This window comes from Miniopterus schreibersii, assembly GCF_964146895.1.
Source record: "Miniopterus schreibersii genome assembly, chromosome: 18".
NCBI lineage: Eukaryota > Metazoa > Chordata > Mammalia > Chiroptera > Miniopteridae > Miniopterus > Miniopterus schreibersii.
Window position 1 is genome coordinate 38,182,944 of NC_138121.1, and position 13,721 is coordinate 38,196,664.

Consider the following 13,721-nt stretch of genomic DNA (forward strand, 5'->3'; position numbering starts at 1 on the left):
TAGATTAGCGTTACAAGCTTTTTGTTCTAGTGAAGTTTGTGAAAATATTTAAATTCTTAACTTTTCTAGTATTAAATGATAACCATTTATAGTTGCTTTCTTTTATATTAAATGCTTTTATAGTTTTGCATAGTGACTTAATAGTTTTGCATATTGATTTAATTTTTGCATATACAAGAACTTTTCCTATTTTAAACCTAACCCCCTGGGCCAAATCTGTTTGGAAGTCCTAAAGCCTAATTAAGGAAGGTAGTCATTAGACTTAGCCTTAACAGAATTTCTCTTCCAGTTGCAACAATAGCTTTGTCAGCTCTGTCCTGCATCTCCCAGCACCTCCCCAAAGAGGTTGACGGGTTTGTCCTGTTTTGTTTTTCCTACTTTATTTAAATGGTAGCCAGCAGAGGGAGCTTAAGAGGTACTCTAGCTAGGATGTAGAATTTTCCTAAGAATTCCTTTTCCGTCAACCCCCATATTTATCTGCAAATACTAGTACAATTTTCTTGTATGCATTTTAAAGCCCTAGTAATAAAGTTTATTCCTGAGAATACTAATGTGATTTTATCTTTGAAACATAAGAAAACTATTTCTTTTTGAGAAAAAAAATCATAAAGATGGTTAATATCTAAAAATGCCATGAACAAATATATGTCCTTAGAGAAAGCAAGAACAGCTTGTTGACTAGGCATCTCTTTAAAGAATTATTGATGTCAGAGTCTATCCCTTTAAAGCTGAAGACCCTTCGAAGAAAGTCATGTTAAAATAGTCACTGGATAAGGGAGGAGAATGGTGACTAGGCTGGAGCTTGCCATGTAGAAAAGTAATTTATTTCAGATTGCTCATGATGTTAAATCATTGACTTATTTTAAAAGTTCTTTGACAAGGGGACAAATTAGCCTCCCTATTTGTGATGTAACCTAGTGAACCAATTTCTTTCCTTCTAGGTGACTAAGGCTCTGGAAAAGCCTTTTCCTGTAGGGAGTAGGCTTTTGTCTGAAAGGAGATCTGGGTGTATTTCAAAATGGTTGGTTAATTCTTCTCTCTGCCAGAGCTATGAGGGGATTTTTAGCTTGATTCTGAGCCGTGGAACCTGGTAGGATCCTAGGAGTACCCATGAAAGTTTGCCCTCTGTTCACCACGACTGCAGCCCCAGGCGTTTCTCACTCTCACACTAGTCCCTGCGGCGTCTAGCAGGTGTCAGAACCACCACCATGGAGGTGTTCCTGTCTCTTAGTGGCTTCAGAGGTTTCTGCTCCAAGTAAGAGACCATTCCTGCAGTGCTCTGTATTGCACATCTCCAGATTTCACGGTGGCAGTTTGCCCCACAGCCTCAATTCTTTGATAGGTCCAAGAGGAGTCGTTGAGTTTTTAGTTTCTTTAGCTGTTTTCTTGTAAGAATGGGAGCAATGACAACTGAAACCGGAAGTCTCATTATAGACCATCATATCCACAAAATCTTGTCATAACAATACCTAGATGAATATTTAAAACTGGAGACTGTAGCCTAGTCAGGTGACACACAGAGCACAGTCTGCCCTTGTCTGGCTCCCCTTGCCCTCAAGCCCTTCTTACTCTCACACAAAGGCGTCCTCCTGACACTGCCGTCGCTGCCCTTCATGCGGCTGAGAACATGCCCACAGAGCGTGCAGTCCTTGGGTCATCTCATTAAATCCTGTGACATACAGTTAACTGTGATGAATACCACCCATGTTAGAGGTGGTAAGGGGATAAAGGGGGGAAGGAAACAATGGCCCTACGCCTTCGGATGCCTGCCGTTGCGTACACTAAGGCAGTTCTTTATAACAGGCCAAGGCAAGTCTCGGCTTCATTTGGTGTAGTCGTAACATTTGAGTCTGTGGGTCAGCTGACCAGCCAAATTATTAGATCCTTTCTAAACCTCTCGAGTTAAAAATTTAATTCAGAATCTCAATATATTCAGCCCGACCCAGCTTTATATTTCTACCATGATCCTACACCCTTAAGATCCATTCCCACATATAGCCCATATTTTACATCTGTTGTAATTGAAAAACTCACACAGGTCTTTTGGTGTGTGATGCACTTGTGTAGGTCGCACTTTGTAACTCATCCTTTCCTGAGAGTTCTTACCATGCCCTCATCTTTTTTTAAAATATGTCTCATTTGTTATTTTTTTAATTTATTGATTTTAGAGAGGGGAAGAGAGAGAGAGGAACGTTGGTTTTTGCTGTCCCACTTGTTCATGCATCATTGGTTGGTTCTTGTATGTGCCCTGACCAGGGGATCAAACCCACAACCTTGGTGTATCGGTAGGAAGCTCTAACCAACTGAGCTACCTGGCCAGGGTGCCTTCATCTTTCACTCCCAGCTTTGACTGCATCCCTAAACCACATCTTCATTTGAAGTTTGAAAGTTTCCAGTGAATCTACCTTTGCTTACGTTACAGTTCTTGGTTGTTGAAAAACATAGTTCTGAGCTTTTTGTCTTACACTTCCTCATTTGTGGCTTTTTTAACCCTGTCCTTTTCAATTTATGGGCATTCATGGCCCTTCTCTCTAGCTTGAAGCTGAAAGACTGTCTCTAGACTCTCTCCCTTACCAGACCAGTTTTCAACTTTCTAGGATGGAGAACCCAGTTGTTTCAGATTGATCAGGAACCTACTCTTTGTCAGTTGGTCCTGATCGGGATCCTATAGTACAAACGTGGCTGCTGGAGTGTACTGATGTAGACTGTGTTAGGGACATTCTGGAAAAGGCAGAATGTTTACTAGCCAGGTACTCACCCAAGACATCAGGAAAAGTCCTGATGTCCTTGTAAACAAGATGGAGGGAGCTGGGTGCAACTGTAAGCAGTTGAACAGCAGGTGCAGAGAGGGCGGACCAGTGTTAGCATGGGGGCGGGCATTAGTGCTGAGCTGCAGGCCAGTCCCTCCTGCCCTGATGACTCAGATGGGTTACCCCTAGAGTTCAAGTGCCCAGAGGCCAGAGGATGTATGGTCCTGGCTCCCTTGGTGAGATCAGGCCACATCAACAAAGCGGTATCATTTGTTATTTCCTGGCCATTGGTTCCCCTTCCTGAGTATACCACCCCCAGTCTTGGGATGCTAAGTCTAAGAGCTCCCATGAGAGCTCCCCTGGGAATGTGTGGTGGGAAGATGGGGGGGTGGCTGGCTTCATCTCTCCCCTCCCCTTCCAGCCTTTTTTCTCTTCTGAACCTCCATTTAGTGAGCACTGGACTTTGGAGTTTATCTGTTCTTTCATATTTTCTCTCCTTGTCCTGTGCTCTGGTAGATTTTTCTCTATTTTAGCTTAGGATTCTTCTTTAACATTTTGTTTCAATTATCCTATTATATATCTCTAATTGCTTCTCTGATCTCTGATTATTTTTTTTTTCAAATCAGCCTCTTCTGGTTCTATAAAATCTTTCTAAAATCTTTCTAAAATCTCTTAGAGCCAAGTTTTCTTCTATTTCCTGATCATCTTTGTTTCCACCAGAATTTTTTACATCTATATATCTTGGTCTTTCTTTCTCAAGCTGCTGGATCCCCTAATATATATATATATATATATATATATATATATATATATATATATATATATATATATATATATTTTTTTTTTTTAATATATCTTTATTGATTTCAGAGCGAGAGAGAGAGAAACATCGATGATGAGAGAGTCACTGATTGGCTGTCTAGCCCGCAACCTGGGCATGTGCCCTGACTGGGAATCGAACCCCGATCACCTGGATCCTAGGTCGACGTTCAACCGCTGAGCCACGCCCAGCCGGGCTGGATCCCCTAATATCTTGATCTTTGGCCTTATTTAAGAAAAAAGGCCATGGAACCAGGGTGGCATCTCCCCAGTGACAGTTCTGAGTGCTCTGGACGCCAATCCGGAAGATGAGTGCGAACTCATTTTTAGGCCCTAGGCCACCGGATTGCCAGAATGAGAACTTTACTGTGAGACATCGAGGTGATGACTAAAAAGCATTAGATTCTCCAGTGTGGCTGTTTAGCGGCTTTAGAGGAGCACTGTCAGGGACTTGTTTATTTTTGCTTGAGGGTAAATGCCAGCTGCCTGTACTTGCTGGGTGCGTGTGAGGGACGGGGGTGGTTAAGTGGGTGGTAGGGCAGAGCAGGTGGGGACAGTCGAGCCATCTGTCTAGGCTCCCTCAGGCTGAGGGACAGTCCTCTGCAGCCCTCATACCTTCTCCCGCTGTCTCTAAGGTGTCCTTTATCTGTTGACTTTATCCCATCAGCTTCCTGGCCTCCAGATCTGTCAGCCCTCTCATCCTACTTGACATTTACCGTGTTCTCCCTTCAGGCTGGCTTCGTTCCTTGGTGTACCTCTGTACCTTTAATACAAAGCGTTAAAGCAGAGAGAAAGGTTAAGGAATGCCCAGCCGGCGTGGCTCAGTGGTTGAGCATCGACCTAGGATCCAGGAGATCGTGGTTGGATTCGCAGTCAGGGCACATGCCCTGGTTGCAGGCTCAATCCCCAGTAGGGGCCGTGCAGGAGGCAGCTGACCAATGATTCTCTCTCATCGTTGATGTTTCTCTCTCTCCCTCTCCCTCTGCCTTCCTCTCTCTGAAATCAATAAAGATATATTTAAAAAAAAAAAAAAGTTAACAGCAAGCACACAGTTACTGACATTATCCCACAAGTAACATTTCTAACAAAACTGTAAATATTTCATTAAAATAAATTATTTTTTATTGATTAAAAAGTATACAAGTAATACATAAAAACATACTCCTTATGAAAATGCAAATGTAAGTGTGTGTGGACTGCAGGGGAGCTGACTTTTTCATTTACTTGCTATGTTCCATCCAGTTAGGTCTCTGAGTTAAGTCCACTGAGACTCTCTACAGATACGACAAGGAATTCTCAGTTTGGGTGGAACACACGCTAAGGGTCAATGAAACAGATTAGTAGTAGATTTTGTCTTTTTAGAAAAAAGTTGCACACTGAAATGTTAGCCAGGAGGGCACAGAATGATAGCTCTACATCTACTGCCTTGAAAAGTTACCCAACGTATATGGTCAAGTTAAAGTTCACAAAGCAACACGTCAAAAGTTGATCGTGTCTAAATTTAAAAGGTGGGCAGTTGATAACCAGATGCATAGGCACAGATATGTAAATCTATCAGCAATATTGAGGCTATATACCCAATTAGTAACTGCCCTTGCCTCCTGGGAATGGAGCACATGTCTAAGGGTCGTTTCCCCATGTGGCTGAGCTGCAGGGGGACAGGGAGTTAGCCTTTGATCTGTTTCCATTTGTTCACCCAGCTCCCAGATGCCTTCCTGTGGCCTAGTGATGGAGGAGTTAGCAGCATGGCCTGGAGTGGCTCTCGGTGGCCCCAGGCCAGCTGACACACGCCACTTAGGGTTTCCAAGCAGCCAAGCTGTCCCCACTCACGCAGGGCTGATGCAGTTGTGGCTAAATGCGGTGTGGCCGGGGCCCCTGGCCAGCTTCAGGGCAGGAAATAGAATGCCACCTCCATCACCAGGGAAACAATGGTCTGCGTGCCGGGTTTAAAACGGGCAAGAGAAGCTCAGAGGCACGGTCCGCGGAGAAAGGGAGGAAGGAAGAGCAGAGGGCAGCTTGCGTGGATTTTGTCTTGGTTGTAACTGTTGACAAGCCACTGCACTGCCCCCATGTTTAAGTTGATCTGTGTGTAAGATGGAGGTAACGATACTTGGACGTTTCACTGGGGACTTACGCAAGGATTTCTGACACCGTTGGGATCCATGGATAGAAGGTGGTATGTAAGTGCACATGGTAAACGTCCTGTGTGTGTGTTCAGCAGGTGCGTGAGGGGCATGCAGATTATCTGGAAAAGTTTGAGAGTCTGGTCAAAACCAAACAATGGTGACAACGAACACTTTTCAGTGCATGGATTTGCCTTTGGTTTTGTGCAGGTTTGGGGGAGTCACACGTGTAATCCAGACTTGAGAACTGCTTTCAGACCTGCTCTGGTTAGCAGTGAGGTGCGTTACATCACTGCAGAATGCCGAAGTTGGGGAGTGTTCCCAACTGTTTGCCAGCTTCGCTCTAAAAAGTTCCCCAGTTCCACCCAATTCCACCGTGAAGCTTCTGAGTTGCATGTGGAGTCCGGCAGATTTGTTTTCAGGTTGGATGGGGGCAAAATCTCCTTTAAAAACAAAGTGCAAAGAGGAATCATTGTTCCCCTGTATTTTGCTATTTCTGTGGAGCCCTGAGTCGGGTGTGCGCCTGCGTTCTGTTCACTTCAGGCTGAGGTGGTTAGACGTCGTTTTCTGTCAGCTGGGGTCCTGAAGGAGCCTGTTGCTCTCTTGGTTCATTCAATCTCTCAGGCACATGCTGTCTGTCTGGAATAATTTCCTGGATCTGGGCGACTGGTGACCGCTACAGAAAAGCATACTTGTTTAGTAACGCAAATAATACACATTAAAAAAATTAGAATAATTATATAAGTAAACTATAGAAAATAAGGATCACCGGCAGTTCTCTCGTGCAGAATTAGCCATGCTGGCATCTATGTATATTTTAAACAAAACCGGGATCCTATTGTATGCACTTGTTTCGCGACCTGCTTTTGGGGTGAGGTCGTCTGTTGTGTGGGGGGGATCCTGCTGCTGCTGTAGGCATGTGAGGGTGGAATGAGGGCCTTAAGCTGCAGCCAGCACTTGTAACAGAACTTTCCAGGAGTCTTCTCTCAGATGCCTCCACTTCCTTAGCGCTCTGTGTTTTGGCAACAGCACCCATCCCAGAGCTGGTAAACACTTGCTGGCACCGTATTCTGTGTGGAGGACGGTCGGTGCCTCCCCACCCATTTGTACCCACTGTCAGGTTCGCCCCCCCCTTCATGCCAGCAGCCCGACTGCGGCGTCACTGCAGCGAGCGCAGCAGGCCTGCGCGCACCACCCAGCGCAGGAAATGTCTCCACCATCCCGAGGGGGCTCCGTGTCCCTGAGTCAGTGCCCTTGACCCCAGGCAATCATGTCATCCATTCTCAAACACGAATTTCATCACGTTACTTCCCACCTAAGGACATTGTGTAGGATTACTGTCCCCATAGCCTGCTGCTTTGGGTCTGAAGGTCTCTGCCTGCATTTCCCGACCCACTCTCTGGAGGGTTCCGCCTGCTGAAACGTTTGGGCCTGCAGGGACCCGAGGCCAGCCTTTCCCAGGCTCCATGTGGAGCTTTGCTCACTGTGTCCTTACCAGAACTGCCAATGTTTTGGCCTCCCGAAGTCGCATCCATCTATCCAGGCTCAGCTCAAGTCCCACTTCCTCCCTCTTGGCCAAAAGGTTTTCCAATATCTTTACCTCCCTCCACACCCTGAATTAGTTGACCCCATGTAACTGGGTTTCTGCAAAGCCCCAGGGCCATGGATGCCCAGCCACTGCACCTTTCCTGCTCCCCACTCGGTGACCATTCTCTCCTGCAGCAGACAGTGCTGCAAACCCTCCCTTCTTTTCTCTCCTAATCTCAAACATCTCGGGGCTGCCTAGGTCTGCCTCCCCAAGCCCAGACCCTGTTCCTCTCTGTCTCTCTCCCTCTCTCTTCCGGCTCTTGGTGCTTTACTACCCAGCTCAGCCGCATCCTTCCCCAGACCTCAGGTCCCACCAACCCATTTTTCAGATTTGACATAAAAAACGCCTGAGACCAGGCTCTGAAGGTAGGGATGGACCAAAGGGAGAGAATTGGAGCCCATGAAGATGGAATTCCTTTCAGACACGGGAGGGCTGGAATTGCTGGCATATGGCTCCCTTTTGCCCCTTGCCACCCACATCCTCAGACTGGCAGTCGGTGACAATCCCATGTTCTCCATTTTCCAGTGTGTTTTAACCTGGTGCCTGCCCAGACCTTCAGAGTTTCCCACAGCACAGGTAGAGGTCTGAGCTCCCCCCGAGAGTCAGCACAGTTGAGGGTGTAAATCAAACTTGTAGCTGAAGTGCCTTCCACAGGGTCTGCACAGTCAGGCTCAGAAAAGGAGCTAATATTGAAAGCCTGCAGCCCCTTCTCTGATTCCCATTGACCCGGCCAGGTGAGCTGAGGTCCCAAAGTTAATGTGTGTGTATGTCTGTCTGTGTATGTGTTTCAGTGTGTATGGAGGGCCTGGCCTCCCCTGGGCACTCTGGGAAGATCTGGCCAGGGAGCCTCCCTAAGAGCAAGCACTCAGTTGGAGCTGGCATCTCACTCAGCTGCAGTCGTGGTCACCCCGTCCCTAACTAGAACGTCCCTGTCTTTGGGGCTGCTGTATGTCTTCATTGCTTCTGGAATAGTTTTACTTGAAGAGGCAATAGCTGGACCCTCCCAGCCTGGAGATAAATCACCAGGCTCCCAGGCCAGATGCAAGCAGCCCCAGTGAGGAAAAGCTGGGCCACCACCCCACTGTGTTGCTAGACAGGCCTCCTCCTGTCCCCAGGGCTGCCTGCAGCAAGGATTCCCAGCGCATCCCCTGGGCCCCTGCACCAGGCCTCTGGGGTTTGAACTCAGGTCAGCTTGGCCCTCAGGCCCCCTCTCTCGTCCCCTCCTCGGACCAGGACCAGGCGGTGTTTGTTTCCCAACTGGACACTCTGCTAAGTGATGCAGGAAGTAGGCCCCCGGGAGCAGATACGGCCCAGCAGAGCAGATAACAAGCGGAGCCTCGGGCGCCTCGGGGCCGGGGGCAGGGTCAGAGATAAGCGGAAATGCCAGGCTTATCGAGGCTGCCTGAGTTCTAGAGAAATCATCCTTGGCTGGCCAGCCCACCTCACTCCCAGCACAGGGCTGCTGGGCATCTCCAGGCAGAGTAAACACAGAGTTGGCAGCGTCTCCGCAGCGGCAGGATGAGGACTCTGTGCCCTCCTCTGGCACTTCGCAGCCCCAGCACCAGGGGCCCGCAGCGGGCCTCAGGTTACACCCAGATATTTGCGGTAAGGGCGGCCTCTGGCCAGTCTGCTTTGAAGTGGGAGCCCAAGGGACAATTGTTAGGGTCACAGGACCAAGGGAGCGTGGGCAACATTTGTTCCCTAGACCTGGGTCCTCTTGGACCATGAAACGCAGCAGGAAGCTTTGGTTGCTGGGTCCGGGCTGGGATGGTCAGCTTGGGTCCTTCCCAGCTCATGAAGGGCGCTGTGGGCAGACAAGGCCCAGTGGAGCTGACCCCAGAGTTTGTTCTGGACCCCGCAAGGCTTGCCGGTGCTCTGGTTCATCTCTGGGGTCCTTGCCCGCGTTGGCTCAGTGATGGAGGACATGTCTGCACGTTCTGAGCACGCCTCAGCTAACGGGGCCTGCAAGGAAGGTGCCTGGGCGGCGGGTGCTGGGAGCTGAGTGAGGCTGGGGAAGGGAGCCCCTTCCTCCACCTGCAGCGCGGTGACACCGTGTGCTCCTGGCTGGCCCTCTGGGCGGCAGGGCTGGTGTCGTGCTTGTGTGAGTACTCAGACAGCCCTGCGGTTCTGAGCCCTTCACAGGCGAGGAGAGCCTTGTGCACAGAGGGTGAGTAAGTGCCAAGTGTGCAGCTGACCCAGAAAGTATGCCTTTCCCCCAGGCACGCGGCCTCCATCTCTCAGAAAGTTGTCACGGAATTTGATTTTGTTGACCAAGCCCTCCACTTCCTGTGTCGACGTTGGCCTCCCCGGGGTGCTGTGCCCTACACCTCTCCAGACCCGTTGGGTCCTGTTCCCCGGGGCAAACACGCACACTGCAGTCTTTAGCTGTTTCTCTGGTATTTGCCCCCGGGCTCCTCCTCGATTGTGTAGGTTACCCACGGACTCCCTGTTCAGAGAAATGAAGATTCATCTCTCACCCCTCCACGTCCCCTCCCCCATTCTCAGTCCACGTGTCACTGTTTTCACTTCATATTTACCTTATTATGGCATAGTATCGCTAAGATTATGTAATTGTTACTCACTGGAAAACCCATTATGTACTCTAATTTCATTCTTGCTTGGGAGATCTCGGATTTTCTTGGAGTCTCTGATTTCTTTTGTTCCCTTTGCCCTGTTTGCCAGCATCACAGGGGTAGCTAAATTTGAGCACTTACCGTGTGCCTCGTAAACCTTCTCGCGTAACCGTCCGACGCCACCACGCAGCGTCTGCATTGCTATTCTCATGTTACAGCCCAGGAAGCCCAGATCCGAGGCTAAGCAAACCACCCACGAGTCTGCCTCCAGTAACCGGCAGAGGCAGGAATGAAACCCAGACAGTCTGACGCCCGGGGCCCTCCACGTTTTACTGCATGTCTTTAATTATATTACATCGTTTGCTGTCTTCTCCCCCCTGAAGTCCTCCCTTTTGTGGACTATCCATCCTTCTGCTTCAACTGTGGACTGAGGTCGAAGCTGCTATTTCCTGGAGCTTAGTTTTTCACTTGCTTAGTCCCTCATTTTGCTGGAGTATATCCTCGAAACAGCTTCCTTAGAAAGGGTACATACATGTTTCACATCTTCGCTGGTCTTAAAGCTCTTCATTCTGCCCTCTGACAATGGTGCAATGTCTTCAGAATTCTAAGGGGAAATGCTTTCTGTTTAAACATTTTGCATCTAACCTTGTCTTCCAGCATCCAGTTGCTGTTAGGATGAGAAGTCTGATGTCATGTTGATTTCAGTTCTTGGATATATGATTTTTTTTCTCTTAAATTTCAGAGAGACTTTAATCTTTATCCCTGTGCTCTAGAATTGCATAAAGCTGGTGAGTGTTTTAGGCTTGTTGACTGCTTGGCTTTGTTGAGGATGATTATATGGACCCCCAAAGCCAACACGTAGAACTGTCTTAACATGGACCATTTAGTCTCTCCAGATACAGTCCTCTGACCTCCAGGGAGAGTGGGCCCCTCCTCACCATGCCTGTGATGTGAAGAGGTGGGGGAGGAGGGGGTCACTACTTTGGAATGGACCCCTCAGCCTTGCATTTCTGCTCCCCTCTTACACCATCTGGGGTCTCAGGGAAAGCTGGCTGTCACCAGAAAGGCCAGCAAAGAGTCTTGGGACTCAGTGCATGCTGATCCCAGCCCACAGCAAACAGAGGTCAGCCCGTATTTTTTCAGGAGTGGATGGGCTGCCCTGTCCTCACCCAGAACTCCAGCTGAGCTACCCTCAGGAGGCCCTGAGCCCGGCCAACCTGGGGTGCATACCCTCTCTGGCCTTGCTTTCTCCCTCTGAGGGCCCTGAAGGAAATAGAGTTAGTCAGTGGCTCCCCAGCACCCCAGGGACTCTATGGCAGCCCTGGCATCCCCACCTCATGTCAACTTGAGCATTTCCTTTTGTCAGCTTTATTTCATGATGCTCTGTTAAAGTTCCATTTGAAACAAGGGCTGCGCGGCCCAAACGCATGGAGCCCACAGGAAACACGGCCCCTTGGTCTTGAGGGCGTAACTGCATTGCTTCCGTAGAGTCACTGTTGGGGGAGCAGGGGCCGCTGGCAGATGTGCCCCAGAAGGTGCTGTGAGGAACATGACCTGTGGGATGGCACTTAGCGAGTAGCCGAGCAGCCGAGTCCATTGTTCTTAACTTTCCATTTTTAGGTACAAGTGAGGAGTGAAGAGGGCCTGGTGTGGGAGGGACCTGCAGACTCACTCACAGGCAGCCTAACACATGTTTGGGATATCTGCAAAGTTGCAACACCAACATTTTAAAAATTAATTTGTTGATTGATTTTAGAGAGAGAGAGGAAGGGGTGTGAGAGAGACATCAATTTGTTGTTCCACTTACTGATGCATTCATTGGTTGAGTCTTGTATGTGCCCTGATCGGGGATCGAACCCACAACCTGGCGTATCGGGACAACGCTCCAACCAACTGAGCCACCCGGCCAGGGCCAGCATTTTGTTTTTAATTTGCAGAAGCACCTAATGTTTAATCACGGCATAAGTCGGGATAGCCTCACATTTCTTTTTGTAAATTGTGAATTCACTTGCTTTTCATTGTGAATTAGCTGTGTGTGTGGCGGGCGGAACCCCACTGCTCCTCAGCTGTCGGGTCCCAAGGCCTCGCACTGCCCCAGGATTCCTGAGGTCTCTCACGGTCCAGCTTTCAGGGCCTTTGCCGAAAGGACCCCCTTCTGCTAACCTTCGGTTTCAGCTCTATGAACTCCTGCCTGCCATGGGCAGATTCTTAAAATATTTGCCTATCAGCACCCTCTCAGAGAGGAATGTTCAGTGCTGCCGTGATGTCAAAGGGGCCCAAGGAAAAGGGCCTGGGCCAAACCCAGCCTGTCACTCAGGGAGACAGGCAAAGGCTCGGAGAGAACCTGCTGGTCCTCGGGCTTGTGAACAACCAGGGGATGGCTGTCGGGCGGCCCTGTGGGCCGGCTGTCGGCCACTAGGAGCAATGACCCTCCGTACCCCACCCCAGTGAAGACCCGGGCTCTGCGCCCTTCCCGCTTCCCGCTGCTCGCTCTCCCGCGCCCGCAGCAGCATGTCGGGAGCCTCCAAGGAGAGCGTGGGGGCCCGAGGGCTGCCGGCCGGCAAGGCCTGCCTAACCACCATGGACAGAAAGCTGACGGTGCTCAACGAGAAGGTCGACCAACTCCTGCATTTCCAAGAAGACGTCTCGAAGAAGCTGCAGTGCGTGTGCCAAGGCATGGACCACCTGGAGCAAGGCCTGCACCGGCTGGAGGCCTCCAGAGCCCCGGGCCCCCCCGGGGCCGACCCTGCCCCTCCAGGTGACGCGCAGGCCGGGTGGCCGGAGGTCCTGGAGCTCGTCAGGGCCTCGCGGCAGGATGCAGCCCAGCACGGCGCCAGACTCGAGTCCTTGTTCCGGGTGGTGGTGGCCGTGGACAGGGCCATAGCTTTGGTGGGGGCTGTGTTCCAGAACTCGAAGGTGGTGGATTTCATCCTGCAAGGGAGTGTCCCCTGGAGGAGAGGCAGCCTGGCTGATGGCCCCTCAGAGGTGGGTTCCCGTCCCTGCCCCGGTGGTACTGGCTGGAGGGGCAGCCCAGGAGCTGGTGGGGCTGCCAGCCAGGTGGCTAGTGTTAGGAGAGCTGGGGGCTCTTGTCGCCTTCTTGTGCCTCCTGTGTGACCTGTGGATGGGGAAAAGGAGAGACGGGACTATAAAGGTCATAGGCGGGTTTCCAGACAGGGAGAGGGAGAGGCAGTGACCTGATGAGGGCTGTGGGGCCTTGGGCAGCTCCAAGGCACCTAGAAGTGGGGGACGCACAGGCCATGAAGGAGAGGGCCTTGAAGCTTCCTGAACATGCAGTGACCTCTTTGCTCCTTGTGTCCCTTGTGGGAGACAGGTGGGGAGCGGTCAGTTTGCCCTGACAGAGCCCCCATTCAGAAATCCCTCCCCCCTCCCTTCCTGTCCCCAACCTTGTGCCCTGTCCCAGAGTGGGCGGAGTGTGCAGCTGCCCTGTGGAGATGTGTTGATAGTGACCCATGGGGGACACAGGCCAGGTGGGAGCCGGAGCCTGGGGGTGGAGTGTGGCATTTGTGGGAGCTGCTCTTCCCAAGGGTTGTTGTGCAATCAAGCCAGCTGGCAATGGAAGCTCGGCTGGGGCGGGGTGTTTTTATGTGCGCAAATGAGGTGTGTACCAGCAACACTCTGTTTGGGAACAGCTAAGGGACAGCCACTTAGCAACACTCACGTGGCTTGGAGCCGCCACCTCTGATCCCTGTTGTTGCCCACCAACCTCTGGCAACAGATAAGCTGGGGTCTCAGGAGCTCGTGCCTTCCTTCCCAACCCCCAGCCTGGCCAGAGCTGTCCCAGCTGAGCCCATCCCCTCCCTGCCCGGCCACTTCCCCCAGCACCCCCTTACCCCAGTCCCCTGCTCTC

At 50.5% G+C, this 13,721-nt stretch overlaps 1 protein-coding gene across 5 annotated transcripts in view; it reads left to right on the plus strand.

Moving 5' to 3' along the window:
* Nucleotides 1-5,511: 5,511 nt before the first annotated feature.
* Nucleotides 5,512-13,721, plus strand: part of MYLK3 (myosin light chain kinase 3) — a gene marked incomplete at its 5' end in the record, with an annotated part of 28,142 nt that continues 19,932 nt past the window's right edge. For 2 of the 5 annotated variants that reach the window (XM_081119279.1, XM_081119278.1), the window contains one exon: nt 12,165-12,838. In XM_081119279.1, coding sequence (XP_080975405.1) covers nt 12,365-12,838 — 474 coding nt within the window. Of the gene's footprint in view, nt 5,750-8,798; nt 8,886-12,161; nt 12,839-13,721 lie in introns of those variants that run through there. The other 3 variants (XM_081119281.1, XM_081119280.1, XM_081119277.1) reach the window with 3 other exon arrangements.